The sequence below is a fragment of the Mustelus asterias genome, chromosome 6 (assembly GCF_964213995.1).
Source record: "Mustelus asterias chromosome 6, sMusAst1.hap1.1, whole genome shotgun sequence".
Taxonomy (NCBI): Eukaryota; Metazoa; Chordata; class Chondrichthyes; order Carcharhiniformes; family Triakidae; genus Mustelus; species Mustelus asterias.
In genome coordinates, this window is record NC_135806.1 from 9,912,186 (window position 1) to 9,936,645 (window position 24,460).

The 24,460-nt window shown below is 47.0% G+C and overlaps 1 protein-coding gene across 4 annotated transcripts in view; it reads left to right on the forward strand.

Moving 5' to 3' along the window:
• The window catches only part of plppr1 (phospholipid phosphatase related 1), a 114,555-nt gene extending 90,475 nt beyond the window's left edge, over nucleotides 1-24,080 (forward strand). For 2 of the 4 annotated variants that reach the window (XM_078215326.1, XM_078215328.1), the window contains exons 6-8: nucleotides 6,092-6,268; nucleotides 12,293-12,424; nucleotides 23,731-24,080. In XM_078215326.1, the coding sequence (XP_078071452.1) occupies nucleotides 6,092-6,268; nucleotides 12,293-12,424; nucleotides 23,731-23,763 (342 nt within the window). In that variant the 3' untranslated portion in view covers nucleotides 23,764-24,080. Of the gene's footprint in view, nucleotides 1-6,091; nucleotides 6,269-12,292; nucleotides 12,425-17,319; nucleotides 17,412-23,730 lie in introns of all 4 variants that reach the window. The other 2 variants (XM_078215327.1, XM_078215325.1) reach the window with 2 other exon arrangements.
• The last annotated feature ends 380 nt before the right edge of the window (nucleotides 24,081-24,460 follow it).

The window sequence follows — 24,460 nt, forward strand, 5'->3', positions numbered from 1 at the left end:
GAAACCCACGCAGACATGGGGAGAACATGCAGACTCTGCAGACAGTGACCTGAGGCCGGAGTTAAACCCGGGTCCCTGGCACTGTGAGGCAGCAGTGCTAACCACTGTGCCACCTTTACTCTGCACCTATATCTTATGGTTTTGAGCCAGTTTGAATAATACTGACCCAAGCTGGGAATCGAGCCCAAGTCCCTGGCTCTGTGAGGCAGCAGTGCCACTGTGCCACCGTCCCCCACGTATTTACCCAGCTAATCCCTGTGACACTAAGGGGCAATTTAGCATGGCCAATCAACCTAACCTGCTCACCTGTGGACTGTGGAAGGAAACCGGAGCACCCGGAGGAAACCCACGCGGACACGAGGAGAACATGCGGACTCCACACAGACAGTGACCTGAGGCCGGAATTAAACCCAGGTCCCTGGCACTGTGAGGCAGCAGTGCTAACCACTGTGCCACCTTTACTCTGCACCTATATCTTATGGTTTTGAGCCAGTTCGAATAATACTGAGAAGCTAAACGGCATTTCTTTTAATGAATTCATTGTTTGTTCAGCGGATCATCAGCAAACTCATAGATCGAGGAATACAAGGGCAACAGCAATGTGCCATCTTAAACATAAATGTTTGCTGGAGGAATTCAGCTTGAAGGGATTATTCTGCATGTAAAACTACGGGGACCATAAAATAACCTTTGATTATACGAATTTTCAAATCAATACAATTGCGCTATAATTTGCAAATTCCGCATGAAAAATACAACAGGAAAGACAGTGTTTAAATGTCACACCGCAGACAATTTATCTGAGGCTGCTGATGCTGTATTGGGTTAGCGTTTGACATTTACCAGAAATGAGGGGGTTTTATTTGGTTAATAAAATTGCTATTTTGTTCTTGCAACATTTTTACAAGCTTTTACACAATCTTTCACTAATTGCCACTCAAATGAATATTCAAGACTGCTGGGCTGGATTGTATACACAGTAAGAAGTTTAACAACACCAGGTTAAAGTCCAACAGGTTTATTTGGTAGCAAAAGCCACACAAGCTTTCGGAGCTGCAAGCCCCTTCTTCAGGTGAGTGGGAATTCCCACTCACCTGAAGAAGGGGCTTGCAGCTCCGAAAGCTTGTGTGGCTTTTGCTACCAAATAAACCTGTTGGACTTTAACCTGGTGTTGTTAAACTTCTTACTGTGTTTACCCCAGTCCAACGCCGGCATCTCCACATCTGGATTGTATAACCCACCTTGTTGCCACTAGTTAGCAAAATCTCTGTTGATACGGGGCAAGTCTTCACAGCTCTAATAACACCACTTTTTAAAAATTCCTCTCTCCCCTACTCTTATGGATAGGATCAGATAAATACTGTCAAAAACAGTGTTCTAGACCATCAAATTTAATTGCAAAGTTAATGTCTTGACTGAAGAAATGTTATCTTTTCATGGTTTGAGGGCTAAACTATTTCCTTGCCTTTCCAAGTGGGGTGGCATGGTGGCACAGTGGTTAGCACTGCTGTCTCACAGCACCAGGGACCCAGGGTTCAATTCCCGGCTTGGGTCACTGCCTGGGCGTTCTCCCCGTGTCTGCGTGGGTTTCCTCTGGGTGCTCCGGTTTCCTCCCAGTCAGAAAGAAGTGCTGGTTAGGCACCGGAGTGTGGCAACTAGGGGATTTTCACACTTCATTGCAGTGTTAATGTAAGCTTACTTGTGACACTAATAAATAAACTTAAAGAATAAGGTTTGGGCTGCAAATCATTTCTATTACCTCAAAAATGACTTTGCCGAGTCCCTGGATTTGCAGAAGCTTCGTAATGTGAACTTTACACAGAGGATGGTGGGTGCCTGGAACTCGCTGCCGGGGGAGGTAGTGGAAGCAGATACAATAGTGACTTTTAAGGGGCGTCTTGACAAATACATGAATAGGATGGGAGTAGAGGGATACGGTCCCCGGAAGGGTAGGGGGTTTTAGTTCAGTCAGGCAGCATGGTCGGTGCAGGCTTGGAGGGCCGAAGGGCCTGTTCCTGTGCTGTAATTTTCTTTGTTCTTTGTAAACCAATCTAGAGTTATTTATCACGCTTGCTGGAATTAAGGTTTCAACACTGCCTTATCCTGAGTAGGCAAATATGCATGCACTTAATGCCTTCTAGTGGACCGACAATGTATCTTTTTTCTCAAAACATGATTTGATAAACCATTCTGAGAGTGCTGTGCAATACTGATATAATCATCCTTGTTTGTACTCCTCTCACCTTTTCTTTCTCGAGTACACAGCCCAAAGGCAGGTCCGTCCACAGCATCACAGGTAGAGCAATGGGGCAGGTTCCAAATCCACGTAGGAGCAGAAGGAGGCCATTCGGCCCATTGAGTCTGTTCCATCAGAACAAGGAATTGAACCCCTTGGTGCTGTTGGCACCAAGCCCGCCCAGCCAACTGTCATAGAATCCATAGAATCCCTACAGTGCAGAAGGAGGCCATTCAGCCCATCGAGTCTGCACCCGAACACAATCCCACCCAGGCCCTATTCCAGTAACCCCACACATTTACCCTGCTAAACCCCTGACACTAGGGTTGATTTAACATGGCCAATCAACCTAACGCGCACATCTTTGGACTGTGGGAGGAAACCAGAGCACCCGGAGGAAACCCACACGGACACAGGGAGAACGTGCAAACTCCACACAGACAATGAACTGAGGCTGGAATCAAACCCGGGCCCCTGGCACTGAGAGGCAGCAGTGCTAAACACTGTGCCACCGTGTCGCCCAAGATTCCCCTCAAGGGTCCAAGTTGCTGTGGCAACATAAACTTGTACATGACCAGGAATCTCTCACCGCCTGCTGTTGGCGTGTGTTTGGAAGGGTTTATAAGTTGATACTGAACTGTTTGGCTACGTTACAGAACACACCATCCTTGGCCATCAAGTCCTGGAGTGTGACTCGAACTCAGAGCTTCAGGCTCAGAGGCAGGGGTGCTACCCACTGCGCTACAAGACCTCCCTTTCTTTTGTGGGTTAGCTGAACAGCGTTGTATTTGTATTCATACTCTGCTTGCAGCTAAGTAAATATGGAATGTATTGTCTTTATTTAACCCCACTGACAGTAAGGGATCTTTCTGCATTAACTGTTTCGAGTTGGAGTGAATGAGTAGAAGATGTTGTTGAACTATTTTTCTTTTGGACACTAAGGGAATTGGGAGATATGAGGATGGGAAATTGAGTTAATATAAAAGGGCAGCACAGTGGTGCTGTGAGGCAGCACACTCTGCTGCCTCACAGCACCAGAGACCCGGTTTCGATTCCCGGCTCGGGTCACTGTCTGTGTGGAGTCTGCACATTCTACCCCTGTCTGCGTGGATTTCCTCTGGGTGCTCCGGTTTCCTCCCACAGTCTGAAAGACGTGCTGGTTAGGTGCATTGGCCATGCTAAATTCTCCCTCAGTGTACCCAAACAGGTGCCGGAGTGTGGGGACTAGGGGATTTTCACAGTAACTTCATTGTAGTGTTAATGTAAGCCTACTTGTGACACTAAAAAAATAAGCTTTAAAGATCAGCCCTGGTCTTATTGAATGATGGAGCAGGCTCAAGGGGCCAAACAGTCTACTCCAGACCCTATTCCTTATGTTCTGAATGAAAGGACTTCTGTTCAAAAGTCACTCTGGATGAATAACATTGATCAGCCATGAGGGTGAGTTAGGTAGTCATTGTGCAGTAATGAAGTGGGAAAGTGAAGGTTAACTAAAGGCTGGTATGCATAGAATTATAAAATTCCTACAGTGCGGAAGGAGGCCATTCGGCCCATCGAACCTGCACCAACAACAATCTCACCCAGGTCCTATCCCTATAACCCATGTATGTACTCTGATAGTCCTCCTGACACTAAGGGGTAATTTAGCATGACCAATCAGCCTAACCTACACATCTTTGGATGCACATTGGTAGGATACAGGACTTATGAATTGGAGCATTCTAATTTATTGACAGCCAAGTGAGGGGACGGGAGAAGGGGTGCTATTGTTACAAAGCACAGCTGTAACACAAGATTCCCGCACATGGGGCAGGATTTTCCGACCGCACCTGCCCCAAAACCGGAAAATCGCGCCCAAGGTCAACGGACCTTTGCACAATCCATGTCCCGCCAATATGATTCCCATGGCAGGCTGGATGGGAAAATTCCATCTATGGTTTCACAACTGGTGGGTATAGCAACTCAGTTAAAGATGTAAAGTTGAGATGGGAAGAAATGCAAAACAGACTCCGTTGCATTTGCTGTCTGTTATACATTCTTTAATGGACCTGAATCCTGCCTTGGTCTCATCCATCCTTCCTCCAGTCTGACCACTCCCTGAGATCTCTGCACTTTTCCAATTCTCACCCCTTGTGCTTTCCTAATACCCATCGCTCCATCATTGGCAGCCATGCCTTCATGTCACCGGGGCCCCAGCCCTTGAAATCCCTGCGTCGACCATCTCCCCATCCCGACCTCTCTTTTGCCTCCATTAATACCTTTCTCTTTCCTGTCCTAACCTCTCCTGATGTGACTTGTGTCCAATTTTGTTGGTGATGGTGAAGACATTTCTCTATATTGAAGTTACTAGATGAATACAAATTGCTGCTGAATATGTAACCGGTGGCAGATCCAACCCCACTTACTTTTTCTTTACTCCCAAGTCTAATTTCACCCTCGTGAACATTTGCTGTAAAGGGTTTTGTTTTAACATTGACGCAAGCACCTAATGCGATCAAAAACTGAATGGATATGCATTTGCAATCTTTGGGCTACACGGTGGCACAGTGGTTAGCACTGCTGCCTTACAGCACCAAGGACCCGGGTTCGATTCCCAGCTTGGGCCACTGTCTGTGTGGAGTTTGCACATTCATCCCCTTGTCTGCGTGGGTTTCCTCTGGGTGCTCCGGTTTCCTCCCACAGTCCAAAGATGTGCGTGTGAGGTGGATTGGCCAAGTTAAATTGTCCCTTCGTGTCAGGGAGACTAGCTAGGGTAAATGCATGAGGTTACGGGGATAGGGTCTGGGAGGGATTGTGGTCGGCGCAGACTCAATGGGTTGAATGGCCTCCTTCTGCACAGTAGGATTCTATGATGCTATGAATGTTTTGGTGCTTTTATCGATTATTTGGAGTATATTTCTTCTCACTGTTCAATCAGCATCACAGATTCACATAATTGCTGCAACTCAAAAAGAGGCCATTCGGCCCATCATGTGTACACTGGCTCCCTGAATGACCAATTCACTTAGTGCCAAACCCCTGCCTTCTCCCTGTGATCCTGCACAATCTAATTCCTTTTGGAATGCTTCAATGGAACCTACGCCCACCACACTTTCAGACAATGCGTTCCGTCCCTTGAACCAATCGCTGTGTGTAAAAGCTTTCTCTTTCATCACTTTTGCTTCTTTTGTTCATTGCTTTAAATCTGTGTCCACTCGTTCTTGTTCCATTCATGAGTGGGAACAGTTTCTCCCTATCTACTCTGTCCAGACCCCTGGGCCTGAATTATATCGTCCCGCCCGCCACGGGAATTGTAGTGGGCGGGACATGGATCATGCAAAGGTCCGTTGACCTCGGGCAGGATTTTCCGGCTCTGGGGTGAGCCAGGCTGGAAAATCCCGCCTCTCATGTTCCTGCAAACTCCTAAAAAACTCCTAAAAACCATGCTAAACTGCCTCTTAGTGTCCAACACGTGTAGGTTAGGTGGACTGACCATGCTAAACTGCCTCTTAGTGTCCAACACGTGTAGGTTAGGTGGATTGGCCGTGGTGATTTGCGGGATTACAGGGGTAGGGTGAGTGGGGTGTGGTGGGCCTGGGTAAGATGCTCTTTCAGAGAATCGGTGCAGACACAATGGGCCGAAAGGCCTCCTTCTGCTCTGTAGGGATTCTAGGTTTCTCATCATTCACAATGCCCCCCAAGTTTTTGTATTGTCCACAGATTTTGAAATCATGCCCCGCACACCAAGATGTCGTATCATCAGTATTCGGTTCCTGGTGTTGCTTTCACACCAGTTTGTGATCTTTACAAAGATATAAGATGGAGAAACGTGCCTATACCATTGACGTGTGTGTGTGTGACCTCATTCTGTTTCAGATGTACATCACAAGCACGATAAAGACCAAAAGTAGCAGGTTAGCCAAACCCGTGTTGTGCTTGGGCGCTCTCTGTGCAGCGTTTTTAACAGGATTGAACCGGGTGTCCGAGTATCGCAATCACTGCTCTGATGTAATTGCAGGCTTTGTACTGGGCAGCACAGTGGCCTTGTTTTTGGTAAGTCCACCTTATCTTTTTAACACTGAAACCGCATCAACATTATTGCCGGGCGACTAGGTGTGAGAAAAGATGGAATTTGTATTTTTTTTATTCATTCAATCGTGGGACATGGGCGTCATTGGCTGGCCAGCATTTATTGATGTGGAAATGCCGGCGTTGGACTGGGGTGAACACAATAAGAAGTCTAACAACACCAGGTTAAAGTCCAACAGGTTTATTTGATAGCAAAAGCCACGAGCTTTCGGAACAGGCTGTTCCTTCATCAGGTGGGTGGGAGTTCTGATCACAAACAGGGCACAAAGGCACAAACTCAATTTACATGAATAATGATTGGAATGTGAGTCTTTACAGCTAATCAAGTCTTAAAGGTACAGACAATGTGAGTGGAGGGAGCATTAAGCACAGGTTAAAGAGATGTGTATTGTCTCCAGACAGGACAGCTAGTGAGATTTTGCACATCCAGGCAGGTTGTGGGGGTGACAGATAGTGTGACATGAACCCAATATCCCGGTTGAGGCCGTCCTCATGTGTGCGGAACCTGGCTATCAGTCTCTGCTCAGCGACTCTGCGCTGTCGTGTGTCGTGAAGGCCGCCTTGGAGAACGCTTACCCGGAGATCAGAGGTTGAATGCCCGTGACCGCTGAAGTGCTCCCCAACAGGAAGAGAACAGTCTTGCCTGGTGATTGTCGAGCGGTGTTCATTCATCCATTGTCGTAGCGCCTGCATGGTTTCCCCAATGTACCATGCCTCGGGACATCCTTTCCTGCAGCGTAACAGGTAGACAACGTTGGCCGAGTTGCAAGAGTATGTACCGTGTACCTGGTGAATGGTGTTCTCGCGTGAGATGATGGCATCCGTGTCGATGATCCGGCACGTCTTGCAGAGGTTGCTGTGGCAGGGTTGTGTGGTGCCGTGGTCACTGTTCTCCTGAAGGCTGGGTAGTTTGCTGCGGACAATGGTCTATTTGAGGCTGTGCGGTTGTTTGAAGGCAAGAAGTGGGGGTGTGGGGATGGCCTTGGCGAGATGTTCGTCTTCATCAATGATATGTTGAAGGCTCCGGAGGAGATGTCGTAGCTTCTCCGCTCCGGGGAAGTACTGGACGTCGAAGGGTACTCTGTCCACCATGTCCCATGTTTGTCTTCTGAGGAGGTCGGTGCGGTTTTTCGCTGTGGCGCGTCAGAACTGTCAATCGATGAGTCAAGCGCCATATCCTGTTCTTATGAGGGCATCTTTCAGCGTCTGGAGGTGTCTGTTGCGATTCTCCTCATCCGAGCAGATCCTGTGTATTCGGAGGACTTGTCCGTAGGGGATGGCTTCTTTAACGTGTTTAGGGTGGAAGCTGGAGGAGTGGAGCATCGTGAGGTTATCTGTGGGCTTGCGGTACAGTGAGGTGCTGAGGTGACCATCCTTAATGGAGATGCGTGTGTCCAAGAATGCAACCGATTCCGGAGAGTAGTCCATGGTGTTGTTAGACTTCTTACAGCATTTGTTGCCCATCCCTAGTTGCCCTTGAGAAGGTGGCGGTGAGCTGCCTTCTTGAATCGCTGCAGTCCACATGCTTTGGGTTGACGAACAATGCTGTTAGGGAGGGAATTCCAAGTTTTTGACCCAGCGACTACAAAGAAACGGCGATATATTTCCAAGTCAGGATGGTGAGTGGCTTGGAGGGGAACTTGCAGGTGGTGGTGTTCCCATGTATGTGCTGCCCTTGTCCTTCTAGATGGAAGTGGTCGTGGGTTTGGGAGTTAGACAGTGATCCTGTCTAAGGAACTTTGGTGAATATATTAAGGTACACATGTCCATTAAACAAAATGTTTCTCTCGACAACAGCAACATACTTTAAAGTAGAAAATCAGCCCGAGCTGTTTAAATCCAGATTCTGCTGCTTTGAACACTCTCTGCGTCTCCACTGAGGCCGGGCCATGCCCCAAATGTCTTTCTGCATCTCGTGCAGAAGCAGCCACTTCCTTTCACCTCCCCTCTAACCCTCCCCCCATCCCTTCTTCCAATCTCTCCTCTCGTCAGGTGTAGTTCCGCATCTGCCCTTCACAAAGAGGACCCAGCTTCATCTCCTCAATGGCCTGGTTCAACCGACAGCACATCCACCTGTATCAATGCCCTGAAAGGTCCCAATGGGGGAGTAATGGCGGCAGCAGAAGGTTGCATTGCCGGTGAGCTTTCTGGCTCCATCTAACCCTCAGGCTATTTTCGCGGAGTGGGGGGAAGCGGGTGGGGAGTGTGGTGGGCAGGGCTTTGTGTGGGGCTGGACTCCATGCCCTCAAATGGCTCATAGCTAACTCAACTAGTTGAAGGCTTAGTAAGAAGTCTCACAACACCAGGTTAAAGCCCAACAGGTTTATTTGGTAGCACGAGCTTTCGGAGCACTGCCCCTTCATCGGGTGAGTGAGGTGATGAAGAAGCAGCACTCCGAAAGCTCGTGCTACCGAATAAACCTGTTGGACTTTAACCTGGTGTTGTGAGACTTCTTACTGTGCCCACCCCAGTCCAACGCCGGTATCTCCATACCATAACTGAAGGCCTATCATTTGATTTGATTTGATTTGTTATTGTCACATGTATTAGTATACATTGAAAAGTATTGTTTCTTGCATGCTACACAGACAAAGCATACCGTTCATAGAGAAGGAAAGGAGAGAGTGAAGAATGTAGTGTTACAGTCATAGCTAGGGCGTAGAGAAAGATCAACTGTGCGAGGTAGGTCCATTCAAAAGTCTGATGCCAGGAGGGAAGAAGCTGTTCTTGAGTTGGTTGGTCCGTGACCTCAAACTTTTATATCTTTTTCTTGACGGAAGAAGGTGGAAGAGAGAATGTCCGGGGTGCGTGGGGTCCTTAATTATGCTGGCTGCTTTTCCGAGGCAGTGGGAAGTGCAGACAGAGCCAATGGATGGGAGGGTGGTTTGTGTGATGGATTAGGCTACATTCATGACCTTTTGTAGTTTCTTGTGGTCTTGGGCAGAGCAGGAGCCATACCAAGCTGTGATACAACCAGAAAGAATGCTTTCTATAGTGCATGTGTAAAAGTTGGTGAGAGTCGTAGCTGAGATGCCAAATTTGGCCGAATGTCGGGGGCGGGAGGGTGGGGTGGCGTCTGGGATTTTCCAATTGGCCCTCAATCTCTTAAAATCCAATCTCTCCTGACTCTTTTGCAGTTTAAACTCCAGCAGCACCACAATGCCACCTGTTTGTCGCACCTCTCACTTAAGAAGAAAATAGAAAAGATACTTTTTGGTTGGCATTTTCTCCTATGTAATGACCACCCTTTATTTCATCTTCCCCTCCAAGTCACGCACCCATCCTGACTTGGAACTGTATCGGTCATTCCTTCACTGTGGTTGAGCCAAATCCTGGAACTCCCTTCCAAACTGCATGGTGGGTGTACCTTTTTAAAATTCATTCATGGGACATGGGCGTCGCTGGCTGGCCAGCATTTATTGTCCATCTCTAATTGCCCTTGAGAAGGTGGTGGTGAGCTGCCTTCTTGAATCGCTGTAGTTCATGTGCTGCGGGTTGACCCACAATGCCGTTAGGGAGGGAATTCCAGAATTTTGACTCAGCGACAGTGAAGGAATGGCGATATATTTCCAAGTCAGGATGGTGAGTGGCTTGGAGGGGAACTTGCAGCTGGTGGTGTTCCCATGTATCTGCTGCCCTTGTCCTTCTAGATGGAAGTGGTTGTGGGTTTGGAAGGTGCTGTCTAAGGATCTTTGGTGAATTGCTGCAGTGCATCTTGTAGATAGTACACACTGCTGCTACTGAATGTCGGTTGTGGAGGGATTGAATGTTTGTAGATGTGGTGCCAATCAAGCGGGGCTGCTTTGTCCTGGATGGTGTCAAGCTTCTTGAGTGTTGTTGGAGCTGCAGCCATCCAGGCAAGTGGGGAGCATTTCATCAAACTCCTGACTTGTGCCTTGTAGATGGTGAATAGGCTTTGGGGAGTCAGGCGGTGAGTTACTTGCCGCAATATTCCTAGCCTCTGACCTGCTCTTGTAGCCACTGTGTTTATGTGTCCACATTCTTATCTTTACCTTTTGTCCACATTCCCCACATGGACTGCAGCGGGTTGAGAAGGTAGCTTATGACCACCTTGTCAGGGGCAATTAGCAATGGACAATAAATGCCGGTCTAGCCAGTGACGGTCACATTCCCGAGAATGAATAAAGCAGAACGTTACATTGAAATATTTCTCTGGAACCAGTAGAGGGCGGATGACATTCCAGATCTTTGGGTTAGCTAGCAACGATACAATTCCAAAGGAAATTCAGTGCCCGTAGACAAGATGGGTGTAACACTGCCCTCCAATTAGGTGATCTGACCAGCAGAAGACTTGTAGAAAATTATAGGATTATCCCATCTTATCCTGTGGAGTGAGTTGGTGATCGAGAACGATTTATCTGTTCTCGATTAGTAAGCAAACTTTAACAGATTCCTTTCACTCATAAATTAGACCTTTCATTCTCGAATCCTCTTGTATATCGGGTCCCATACTCCAGGCATCTGGCTGCAACATTATTTTTAATTCATTTGCCTCGGTCTAGATCAGATCTAGATCTAGATTGTAGAGTTCATAGAATCCCTACAATGCAGAAGGAGGCCATTTGGCCTATCAGGTCTGTACTGACCCTCCAACAGAACATCCTACCCAGGCCCATTTCCCTTGACCCCATGTATTTACCCCACTAATTCTCCCTAACCTACACATCCTGGGACATTTAGCAGTTGGCTTGGCCAATCCTAACACTAATTCAGTAAACCTGCATTGTTTAGCACCCAATCTCATGGGCTATTGATTCACGTTCTTTTATTCTACAAGTGCAGTGAATTATTCATTCCTCATTATAATGATGTCTAAGACCTGATATGTGGGGCTCCTTGGATCACCCCATTTATGTGGGGTATTGGGGCTTCCAAAAAGAGACACTGTCAAATTCGAACCCCCCCACTCTCCTAGACACCGTCTAACCAACAGCAGGTCCATCTCAGTGTATTCACTGAGTTATGTATCGGGGGATCTCTGTTCTGTGAATGCGTTGCCATTCACACTAAGTTGGTGAGAGACCCTTACTATGAATTTGGCCATAGGGGCGGCACAGTGGCTATCACTGCTGCCTCACAGCGCCGGGGGCCTGGGTTCAATTCCTGTCCTGGGTCACTGTCTGTGTGGAGATTGCACCTTCTCTCTGTGACTGCGTGGGTTTCCTCCGGGTGCTCCGGTTTCCTCCCACAGTCCAAAGATGTGCTGGGTTAGCTTGGTTGACCACGCTAAATTGCCCCTCAGTGTCCAAGAATATGTAGGTTACTTTCCCCCACCATAATTCTCTCCTATCTGTCTGTAAGGCTGTAATGTGAAGTGATTCTATTCAATCTGCACCCCACTTCCGAATGGATGCAAACCCCTCAACTGTGCGGTATGGTGGCACAGTGGTTAGCACTGCTGTCTCACAGCGTCGGGGACCCGGGTTCAATTCCGGCCTCGTGTCACTGTCTGTGTGGAGTTTGCGCATTCTCCCCGTGTCTGCGTGGATTTCCTCCGGGTACTCTGGTTTACTCCCACAGTCCAAAGACGTGCAGGTTAGGTGGATTGGCCATGCTAAATTGCCCCTTAGTGTCAGTGGGATTAGCAGGGTAAGTATGTGGGGTTACGGGGGTAGGGTCTGGGTGGGATTGTTGTCGGTGCAGACTCGATGGGCCGAACAGCCTCTTTCTGCACTGTTGGAATTCTCTGAATTCTGTGAAAAATTTCAGATCGCTGAGTTACCGGCCTTTAACTTCCCACTGAAATAGAGAGCTGTGGATTCATCCCTGAAAACATCCATCCAACGTTACCAGGACTTTGAGCTGCTTTTAGAAATTTCAGATATTCTGCAAGCAGGGCTTTGTACACTTTAAATCGTGCAGATCTGGGAGATTCCCAATTCATTTTTAAAGGAAAAATAGGTGATCTCCACTCCAGTACCTCTTTGCTGAATTGTTACTGACCCCAATCTCCATTTTTTTTGCCAGGGAATATGTGTTGTCCACAACTTCAAAGGAACACAGGCCAAGTCAGTAAAACAAAAGCCTGAGGATCCACACGGAGTGCCGTTAATGACATTTCCACGGGTGGAAAGTCCACTTGAAACATTGAGTGCACAGGTAAGCCGCATGGATTTCCCCCTTAGCCTGTGGTCCCAGCTTCCCACATTGGATATAAAATTCATCTTACCCCTTACCCCAGTCCCAGCTTCACACATTGGATATAAAATTCATCTGAGCCACCTCAAGAGCCAAGGTTACACCCTTTCCCCCCACACAGTTCAAGCTATGCCCCTTGACGGGCAGGGAGTGTTCAAAATGGGAGGCCCCCTCCTGTTCTTGAATTGACTCAGTGGGCTGAAGTGAGGCTACTCTGGGGAAATCCAACCAAAAGCCTGCCAAGATACTCAAGGAATTACTGCTTTCCTTCCCTGTCCTGTGCCACAGTTGAGACAAGCGATGTAGTCACCAGAACCTCGTTCCTCTGATGAGGTGTCACCTTATCCAGTTTAAGAATGTTGGGCAAAATTCTCTAGCCTCCCAGTCGCCAGTGGGAATTCCCATTGACGTCACCCCATGTGGGGTGCGCTGCCGGCAGGACCGGAGAATCCTACCGGCGTGAACGACTGGAGAATTCTGGCCCACATTTTTAATTGGCACAATCATGTGAGTCAGTTGCATAGAGCAAATCAGCCACTTGGTGAAAAGATGGATTGTTCTACCTCAGAATTGCCAGTCTGGCAAAATGAAAGCCAACTGTATGTTTTATATATTTGATTTTCCACAGAGCAGTGTTGAGAAGTTTGTTTATCGAATTCTATTTACTTCCAAATGTCCACAGCACCCTTCCAGCTCCTCGGTTTGCTTTGCTCTGAGTCCACACCCAGGCTCAACTAATCAAGCACAGTGAGCATAGATCAGTTGCCTGATTCACATAATCAATCACAGAACAATGAAGTACGACAAAGTCAACAACCCTCCCATAATTCTACAAAGTTGATCACTGGGATAGGCTTGCCTCCACAGCTTTTCTTGGTTTCTCGGACCCTCTGAGATCGCAAGTTCTGGCAAACCCACTCAAATGCCATACCCACGAGATTCTCAGAGAGAAGGGGAGAGAACAAAAACTCAATGTAGCAAATAAAATTTGAGGGAACAAGTGAACAAAGAGAACAAGTGCGCTGGGGAAAAGAGAGAGGGAAAATAGAGGTAGGATAAAGAGCCCAGGAAACAGGAGAAAAAATATATTAATTGTGTTTAGTTGTCCCCAACACAATTTACCACTTTTAACCATGCCTGTGCCTTTGACCTCAGAAAAAGAAATCGCAACCGAAAATCTGAATGCTAGGACTCATCCAATAGTGACACAACTGTAGAAAAAGATAAATAAACATGGCAGTGTATGATTAGTCACATGGTAACACAAATTCTTGGACATTGTGGGCCTCTGATTGAACTCCAGCTTGTTGGTGAGGTATCAAAGCATCAAGTCATAAGGACAAATGCGTTAAAAGCTGTCAACGCCCAGGAAAGGAAGGACGGAGGGCAAGGATAGGGTGGGGGGGGAGGGGGGGGGGGGCGTGGGGACAGCCTTGTACTCACTGCAAAACAATTTGTTTATAGCCTTCAGTGTGGGATTTCAGCGGCCAAATAATTTATGCCCTATTAGAAAGACATGCAGAACATAAGAACTAGGAGCAGGAGTAGGCCATCTGGTCCCTTGAGCCTGCTCCGCCATTCAATAAGATCATGGCTGATCTTTTTGTGGAATCAGCTCCACTTACCCGCCCGCCCACCATAACCCTTAATTCCTTTACTGTTCAGAAATGTATCTATCCTTGTCTTAAAGGATTGCCTTGCCTTAGCTGCATTGCTTTTTTTTTAATGCATTCCTGAGACATGGGCGTCGCTGACTGGCCAGCATTTATTACCCATCCCTAGTTGCCCGAGGGCACTTGAAAGTCAACCACATTGCTGTGGCTCTGGAGTCACATGTAGGCCAGACCAGGTAAGGACAGCAGATTTCCTTTTCTGAAGGGACATTAGTGAACCAGATGGGTTTTTTCTGACAATGGTTTCATGGTCATCAGTAGATTCTTAAATCCTGATATTTTTTATTGAATTCAAATTCCACCATCTGCCACAGCGGGATTTGAACCCGGGTCCCCAGAACATTAACTGTGTTTCTGGATTAATAATAGTCTAGCGATAGTACCACGAGGCCATCGCCTCCCCCTGTAGTACCATGCCTCCCCCTGTAGTACCACACCTCCCCCTGTAGTACCATGCCTCCCCTTGTAGTACCATGCCTCCCCCTGTAGTACCATCGCCTCCCCCTGTAGTACCACGCCTCCCCCTGTAGTACCACGCCTCCCCCTGTAGTACCACGCCTCCCCCTGTAGTACCATCGCCTCCCCCTGTAGTACCATCGCCTCCCCCTGTAGTACCATCGCCTCCCCCTGTAGTACCACACCTCCCCCTGTAGTACCACGCCTCCCCCTGTAGTACCATCGCCTCCCCCTGTAGTACCATGCCTCCCCTTGTAGTACCATGCCTCCCCCTGTAGTACCACACCTCCCCCTGTAGTACCACGCCTCCCCCTGTAGTACCATCGCCTCCCCCTGTAGTACCACACCTCCCCCTGTAGTACCACACCTCCCCCTGTAGTACCACGCCTCCCCCTGTAGTACCATCGCCTCCCCCTGTAGTACCATCGCCTCCCCCTGTAGTACCATCGCCTCCCCCTGTAGTGCTTGTTTTAAAAATGCATCACTGCATAATTTCTACCTGGTGATCCATGGCACATTAGCCTCTGTTAATGCTTTGTCAAGCCAGATATTTTCTTTTAGTACACTGAAGAATCAACTGAATAAATCCATAGGTTTACGTCGATAATTATTAAAGACAATTGGCAAAAGGATCAGTGGCGAGATAAGGAGTTTTTTTTTTTAAACACAGCGAGTTGTTGTAATCTGAAATGCCTGAGAGGGCGATGGAAGCAGATTCAATCTCAACTTCTTGAAATGAAATTGGGTAATCATTTGATGTTTATTCATTTGAAAGCCTTTCAAATTAAAGTATTAAGATCAGGGTCTTAAGATCAGGCCCATTGTCAAAATACTCAGCTCCCTTTCTCATTTGGAGGCTGTGTAATTCCAGCATTTTCTATTTTTAGTTCAGCATTGTAGTAATTGCAAGAGAACCTCAGAATCAGAGGGTTATACCACTGTAGTAGGGCAAAACCCAGGGAGTGCGGGCTGCAGCAGGAGAGGAGTGTATGGAAAGGGTTAAACAGACAGCACTGTAGTATCCACACTCAGTGCAGGCGGACAGGACAAAATACAAATAACTATATCTCAGACGGCACTAAAACAGTCTCACCTCAGCTGGGATTGCTCCAAGGTTACAACAACCATATGAGAATTGATATTAATTATCAAGGCTACAAAAGGTCTAGAGGAACCATTGTGCCTCTGAAAACCTGATCAAATATCCAGGAGATGGGACAATTAGCACCCCATCGAAATCAGTTTGACAAACACGGCACTTTGATATTGTAAATAGGCAGACAGGAGATGTCCAGAAAATGATTAAAAACTAAAGCACACAAGACAATGGAACCATATAACGTAATCAAAAACAGAATTGTAACCAATTCAAAGTAACCATATGATGACCGGATGTAAATGTAATGCTTTGTAATGTAAAGAAAGGGGTATGAGAATATGCAAGAGCCAATGCTCAGTAGAGTAGTTCAGAAACAAGCTGTAGTTACAGCCACAAGTTCTGCTCTCTCTCATGCATGTTGAATAAAGCCATTTTTGTTGAAGTTCTCCACGGTCTCGGAAGATTCAGTTCGTTCATTCCTTCCTACACTGCACAGAAAGAGATCTTCCAATGAATCCTACTCCCTTTATTCACAGTCCTAAAGGGCCTTAAAGATAGGGATAGAATTAAGAAGTTATGCTAAGCATTTATTGAACCTTAGTTGGACCACACTTGCAGAACTCTGCACCATTCTGCTCACCACATTGTAGGAAAGTTTGTAGAGGCAGAGAAAAAGCTTTACAAGGATGACATTGGAGCTGCGAGTTCATACGTATCAGGAAAAGATGATCTGCTTCTCCTGAGGGAAGGCTAGATTGGATTGGTCCAGAGACGTTGGCCGGAATTTTACCAGCCCGCCCGCCACGGGAATTGGAGCGGGCGAGGGGTGGACCACGGAAAGGCCCGTTGACCTCGGGCGGGATTTTATGGTTTCGGGACAAGCGAGGCCGTAAGATCCCACCCATTTTCCCTGGGGGAAACGAGTCTCAAACAAGGGGGTGTGACCTTAAAATTAGTGCTAGGCCATTCAGGAAGGTTATGAGGGAGTAAAGAATAGCAGCCTGGACCAGTAGAGTTAGACAAGGACGGGTGGGAGGAGATGCAGGTAGAGCATAAACACCAGCATGGACTGTTTGGGTCAAATAGCCTGTTTCTATGCTGTATATTTAATGCAATTGCAGTGGATTCTATTTGTGAGCACTGGTGACAATTCCAGCAGATTTTATAATGTGAATGACCCCTTGCTGCCCTTTCCTGAGAGCATTTGTTGCCTGCATACTTTAGAGTCCATTCATTAAACTTTAATGGACTTGCGCAGCCTCACCAAGCCTAATAAAAGCACTTCCCAAATAATTACATTGCAGGCTATTCACCCAAGTGCCCGATATCCTGGAGTCAGCATTCTTTGCTCCCAGTTTCTCGTAGTGCTAATTGGCTTCTCGATGTGGGCACAAATCAGCTAATGCTTAGCGAATCCAGACATTAATCTTCGAAATGGAAGTGTAAATAAAGAAATCTGTTCCCCTGAAAGTGAAAATTGAGTGCGCCAGACAGCGACCAAAATGGAACGAGAGCATCTCACATCTCCGACAGTTGGTTCACGGAGCGGTATAATGACCACACTGCATTGCTATTGATGACATTGATCTCACAACGTGGCTCTTTTTTCCTTAATGCTTGCATGACAGCAAGGTGGGAGACATCGCCAAACCCCCCGAGAGAGGGTGTTTCGTCCCAGGGTCATTTTCCAGGACCAGCCAGACACACAACTCACCAGGAGGTATATGCTTAATAATGGCGCAGGGACTGGGGCTCCATTACGAGCTCGGGGGGCGGAGGGGTTGGGGTGGGGAGTGAGTCTTCATGAGTCCAGTGTTGGAAGAGGTTACGCTCCGCCTGCCTCCCTCAGCTGCTCCTGGAGGGACGGCCTTCCTCCAATGTCTCCGTGTGAATCTGGCACCGTGTAACTTCTTGTTAGCATTCTCTGGCTTTCATTTCGCTGCCCTTCTGGGCACGTCCCCTTGGTTGCTGTTCATGGCGGGGCCACTTTGCTTGGTTGTCTTAGGCGGGCCTTGGCTCAGAACTGCTTTCCCAGTCTCATGGCAGCATCGCTGGACCAACTGGAGGTTGGTGCGATCAAAGAGCTGATCTTGGTGGCAGCGGCAAATCCGAACCATGCATTTAATCATTTGAAACTGCATCGTTTTGTTGAATGTTGACATGTTCATTTGTGCTGTGTTACTATTGCGTTGGTTTCTTTTCCCCCACGTAGAATGACACCGGTGCTAAAAAGGGACAGTTATGAGGGCAGTTTGCATGGATGAAGCTTCTATCTCCCTGAGTGTGGAAGATTAACGAGTGATCAAATCGAGGCATTTAAGATGATTGAAGGAGTTGATTGGGCACAGAGACATTTTCCCGCAGGAAATGAGTCTCAAACAAGGAAGCGTAATCTTCAAATTAGTGTTAGGCCATTCAGGGAGCACATCTTCACAAAGGGTAATGAGAATCTGGAACTCCCTCTCCCAAAATAAACTGTTGAGGCGGGGGGAGGTCAACTGAAAATTGCTAGATTTCCAATAGATAAGGATTATAGAATCAACATTTGCATTTGAGGTAAAGGTCAGCCCTTGAATGGTGGAAGAGTCTCGAAGGGCTGAATGGCCTCTTCCTGTTCCTGTACTCTAATGCTATTTTTGCACTGCTGCAGGAGGGTCATACAATCTCTACAGTGCAGAAGGAGGCCATTCAGCCCATCGAGTCTGCACCAACAACAATCCCACCTTGGCCCTATCCCCGAAACCCCACATATCTACCCTGCTAATCCCTCTAATATACACATCCTGGGACACTAAGGGTCAATTTAGCCTGGCCAATCAACCTAACCTGCACATCTTTAGACTGTAGGAGGAAACCAGAGCACCCGGAAACCCACACAGACACGGGGAGAATGTGCAAACTCCACATAGACAGTGGCCCAAGCCGGGAATTGAACCCGGGTTCCTGGAGCTGTGGGGCAGCAGTGCTAACCACTGCTAACCACTGTGCCACCGTGCCGCCTCGTAAGTCCTGGTGGTTTAAATCAGTTTACAATTCAATAGGGGGGCGAATGTGAATGGAGGCCTATTTCCCCCTGCACTCAGTGGTGTCAGCAATGTTGAAGGCACACAGAAGTGTTAGGGTGGCACGGTGGCACAATGCTGCCTCACAGCGCCATCGACCCAGGTTCACTTCCCAGCTTGGGTCACTGTGCAGAGTCTGCATGTTCTCCCTATGTCTGCGTGGGTTTTCTCCGGGTGCTCCGATTTCCTCCCACAGTCCGAAAGACGTGCTGGTTAGATGCATTGGCCATGCTAAATTCTCCCTCAGTGTCTCCAAACAGTCCCAGAGTGTGGCGGCTAGGGGAATTTCACAGTAACTTCATTGCAGTGTTAACGTAAGCCTACTTGTGACATTAATAAATAAACTTTCAAAAGTGCATGGTATGGTGTGAATCACAGAACCATTATGTTGTCACCCTGTTCATTGCTAGACTGCTTCAGCATACCTTTAGTGAATTGAGACGTTAAGGTGTGGTACTCGGCACAGTTGTCACCTGCCATGCAACTTTCACCAACAACCTGCTGCAGTACTGGTGGAATTAGAAGTTCTGTTTGAACACCATGATTTGTTGCCTATTTTTTCTGACTGGACATCGATAAAAGGGGAAAGCTTTACTCCATAAGTTTGGTACAATAGAATTGTACATTTGTTCTGTAAAACAAAATTTTGACAACCTTGTCATAGAATCCCTACAGTGCAGAAGGAAGCCATTCGGTCCACCGAGTCTGCACCAACCACAATCCCAACCAGGCCCTATTCCCGTAACCCCATATATTTACCCTGAATCCCCCTGACACTAAGGGTCAATTTAGCATGGCCAATCAACCTAACCCCCACATCTTTGGACTGTGGGAGGAAACTGGACCATCTGTCGGAAACACAAGCAGTCACGGGGAGAATGTGCAAACTCCGCACAGACAGTGACCCAAACTGGGAATTGAACCTGGGTCCCTGGCGCTGTGAGGTAGCAGTGCTAACCACTGTGCCACTAAGACTAAGCCGGTTAGATTTATGTTCATTGGAGTTTAGAAGAGTGAGAGGGATCTCATGGAAACGTATAAAATTCTAACAGGGTTAGACAGGGTAGATTCAGAAAGAATGTTCCCGATGGTGGGGGAGTTCAGAATTAGGGATCACAGATCGAGGATAAGGGGTAAACCTTTTAGAGCTTATGTGAGGAGAAATGTCTTCACCCAGAGGGTGGTGAATGTGTGGAATTCACTAACACAGAAAGTAGTTGAGGCCAAAATGTTGTCTGATTTCAAGAAGAAATTAGATGTAGACTTGGGGCTAAGGGGATCACGAGATATGGGGGGGGGGGGGGGGGGGGGGGAGGGAATGGGGGATCAGGATACTGAATTTGCAGGATTTTCACAGTAACTTCATTGCAGTGTTAATGTAAGTCTACTTGTGGCAATAATAAATAAACTTTAAATTTTAAACAAAATGAATGAAGGAGCTGACTCGAAGGGCTGAATGGCCTACTCCTGCTTCTAGTTTCTATGTTTAAGACAGAATAAACCTTCCCCCCCGCACCCCCCCCCCCCCCCCCCCCCCCAAATCCTTGCGCCAACAGTGCTGCTGGATGTGTGTAGTGCAGCAAAATACAAGTTTGAACCTGGCTGAAGTGAACACGAGAGTAGGAACTCTTGCCATCTGCCCAAGGCGGATGTTATATTGATGGGTTGAGATGAAGTCGGTTCAGTTGAGGCTCCATGCAGACCATCACAAACCTGTTGGGCTGAATGGCCTGTTCTGTTTCTTTTAACATTCTATGTAAGGCCTCAAAACTCTCTTCTTTTGGCTTAGTGGAATTGTAATTACTATATCCTTTTGTAACTTTAAAAAAAACCAAACACAACACTTTTAGAAAACTCAGTTAAATGGTGGACTGAGATGTCAATACTCAGTAAACCATCATCAGTGGCTACTGCGTTAAAATCCAACCCAAAGCAATAGTGTGAAACTATCCTCTTTCTGTGGAGTTGCCGGCATTGGACTGGGGTGGGCACAGTAAGAAGTCTCACAACACCAGGTTAAAGTCCAACAGGTTTATTTGGAATCACGAGCTTTCGGAGCGCTGCCCCTTCATTAGGTGAGTCACTGCGAAAGCTCGTGATTCCAAATAAAGGTGTTGGACTCTAACCTGGTGTGGTGAGACTCCTTACTGTATCCTCTACCTGTCAAAGGTCTAAGTGAGGTGTTCTTGGTTAATCTCAGTCTGGGTCTCAGTGGATACAAATCCATTGCAAAATAAAACCCTTTAAACTGGTGCTGTTTGGCCTGTGTTGGGCATTAAGGTATATTGCTGCAGAGAAGAGGGAGCTTCACTCTGCATCAAACTGTCCTGCACCATACCAGGAAGCTCTTGATATCAATCCTGGGCATTTGAAAAATATTCCATACCCCTCACCCTGAAGCACACAAATACACACTTAATCCGAAACTGGAGGTTTAAAGCACGGGCGAAAAGAGTAAACAGGTAAGTGATTAATGACCAGCTTTGCTTTGTGTTAGACTCCTTTTTTTAACTTTCACACGTTTGAGGCAGCAACTCTTTTCTGTTTCAGGTGATTAGGTCGCAGAGGTGATTCACATGGGTACTTTCATCTCCCAATGAAAGCGGGGGGAGCGTGAGTGTGCATGCGAATGCCATCTTGCCCAGGGCAAGATGCATTTTCCCTGCCCTCCTGTGTGTTCTGTCAGTCCCTGGGAGCATGTGGCAGGGCGGGTTCCCAATCAGAAATCCACGGCAAGTCTTCATGGAGTAACCATCCCTTCCTGGCCTGTGTCAGTTTAGTACTTGAGTAGTTTTTTTACCCTTTGCTCCACTGTTTGTATCTATGCAGTACAGGAGCAACCACTAAAAAACAGAAAGGGAGTTTATAAAGATCCTTCTAACTGACACTTGAAGCAACAATGAGGCTCTACTGAGCCTAAACTGATATATATATATTTCTTTTAAATGCAGAAGGTTAGCAGGACTGGTTCAGTTTATTATGTCCCCCTTAATGTTTTATTCCATGTCTGGTGAAAGTATTGGAACGGACTCTACTATTTGTTACAGTTTCCATCGAATCCATGGAATCCCTACAGTACAGAAGGAGGCCATTCAGCCCATTGAGTCTGTACCGACCACAATCCCACCCAGGCCCTACTCCTGTAACCCCAGACATTTACCCTGATAATCCCCCTGACACTAGGGTCAATTTATCATGGCCAATCAATCTAACACACACATCTTTGGGCTGTGGGAAGAAAACCGGAGCACCCGGAGAAAACCCACGCAGACACGGAGAGAATGTGCAAACTCCACACAGACAGTCACCCGAGGCCGGAATTGAACCTGGGACCCTGGTGCTGTGAGGCAGCAGTGCTAATCCACTGTGCCACCGTGTCGCCCGTCTTCCTATTCACTTTATGACTCGTTTCTCTCACGAGCGAACCCCTTTTCAAACCACGAGGGTGAAACAGGTCGCCATTTTTTCCCCGCATTGAAGTCAACGGAAAAATGAAAGCATGTAAAATCAGATTCCGCATCGCTCTCGCCCATTGCTGAATATCAACTTCACCCTTCCACGTGGCTTGTTCTGAGAACCATGACTTCCTATGAAGCCATTTCTCTTCTATATCTTCCTCCCTCTCCAATCCACTTTCTGCTTCTGAGAGAATGGCGCAGGCTGATTGATCCTGGCTTCAGCCGATGACTGGCTGCTCTGTGGCCAATGTACAGGAGTAGCTCTGTGAAGACCTTCCAATTGATTTTCTTTCTGCCCCCTCCCCGCACCCCCCCCACCCCCGCCATCCTCCTCACCCTGTACCAGACATGCAGCGTTCACCTCTGAGCGGTTGCTAAGGATAAGCTCAGTGGAATGGAGGATAGACGTCACTTCCCACCTCACCAAACATTACTATTCACAGATCCAGCAGAGATGCGATGGGCCAAATGGCCTCCTTCCAAGCTGTGGGATTCTAGGGGTGGAATTTTATGGTCCTGCCAGCCCTAAGGCTGGAAATTCCTGCCCAAGATCAACTGACCTTTCAACGATCCGTCAAAATGTCCGTCCATCCCATTCCATCGTCGAGCGGGACTGGAAATTTGACCCCTGTGCTTCTACTCAAATGAGTAGAATTTCAGTGATCCATATGGATTTTTGTGGGCTGCTTATCTTTTTTTGAGGAAAATTAATTTCCAAAAGAAATCCCATGTTTGATTCAGTGTCCACATAATGGGGAGTAACTCAACATTTCAACGTGATTCTATGATGAACTTTTGGGTATCTAATCAGCCTCACATTCCCTACACTGGCCCAAAGTTTAGCTAAATCGATTCCATTTTCTCGTACGCCCTCAGTCTCGCCTTAGATTTTTTTTTATATGTGTGTTACTCTCCCTAAAATAAATATATAGAACTTCTAAAATTATTTTACACCAACAATGGATGATGCGAGGTTGTATGATCACTCTTAGCACAGCGGTACTGGGTAAAAACATCGACGTCAGGGAGTTCCTGTTGTGCAATAATTAAGAATAATTATTCCATTAGAAGGGATGGTGGGGAGGGACAGTTGCCCAGTGCTTCAAACATTACCTCAGTCTGTTCTAACACTCGAGATGTCTGTTGTACTGTTTCCTGTGGACTCCCCTCCTCCCACCCCCTCTTTTACCCGCAACTTTCTCCTCCTTCGCAGGATGTTTGGTACCGTCCGCGTCTGTCGATGAGTAGTGACCCCCTTCTGCACGTGCACACTGCAAATTTGACGTCTCTGCTCGAGGTGTCTGACGTAGTGTTGTGTACTGTGACTATGTGGTTTGCGTAGCAGTTCGACTTGGCTAAGTTCTTGTGGAATTAATTTTTGGAACCTTTTTAACCCATCATTGTGAACCCTGCTGGCAAACTGTATTTGCAGTGTGCATAGTTTCTGACCCGAGTTAAACTGCGTCGTTCCGTCAGTTCTAACGTGAGTGTAAAGTGCTGTCCTTTTGTCCTCTTACAGAATCACTCTGCTTCAATGACAGAAGTAACTTGAAGAGAAAACATTTGCTTTCCTTCTAAAAAAAAATTTAAATAAAACACAGATTGGTACTTTTTTTTATGATAAGTGTTAAACTGTGGAAAGTGCGACACAAGAACATGTCTAGCTAGTATCGGATGTTTTGTACATTTTTGTATGACAAAGTGTTGTAGCTTACCTTGACTTTTTTGCCTGTTTCAGTATCGTTCTTGTTTCTGAATTAAAGCATTCCATGTAACCATTTCTAATTTCTTATGTAAATTCAGGTGGTGTTATGTGGTATTTGTACAATAATAAAGTGTGCGGTCTGATTTATACACGCCCTACCATGGAAGTGGTCTACGTATTTCATTAAGGAGAGGACTGTCTCAATGTCAGTCCCAGCTGAGACATTGAGTCACCCAAGCCAACGTGGTTGGTATTCATTCCTGTGGGAAACCCAGAAGTTTCTGACCAAAGAACCCAACAGAAGACCAGGAGAACTTAAGGAATTTAATTTACTCTTTCATGGGATGTGGGTGTCACTGGCAAGGCCAAAACCAGATGGATTTTTTATGGCAATCAGTAATAGTTTCCATGGTCACCATCACCGATGCTCGTTTTCAACTCCATTATTAATTGGATTTGAATTCCACCACCTGCCTTGGTGGGATTTGAACTCTTGTCCCTAGAGCTTTTAGCCTGGCTCTCTGAGTTACTAGGCCAGTGGCAC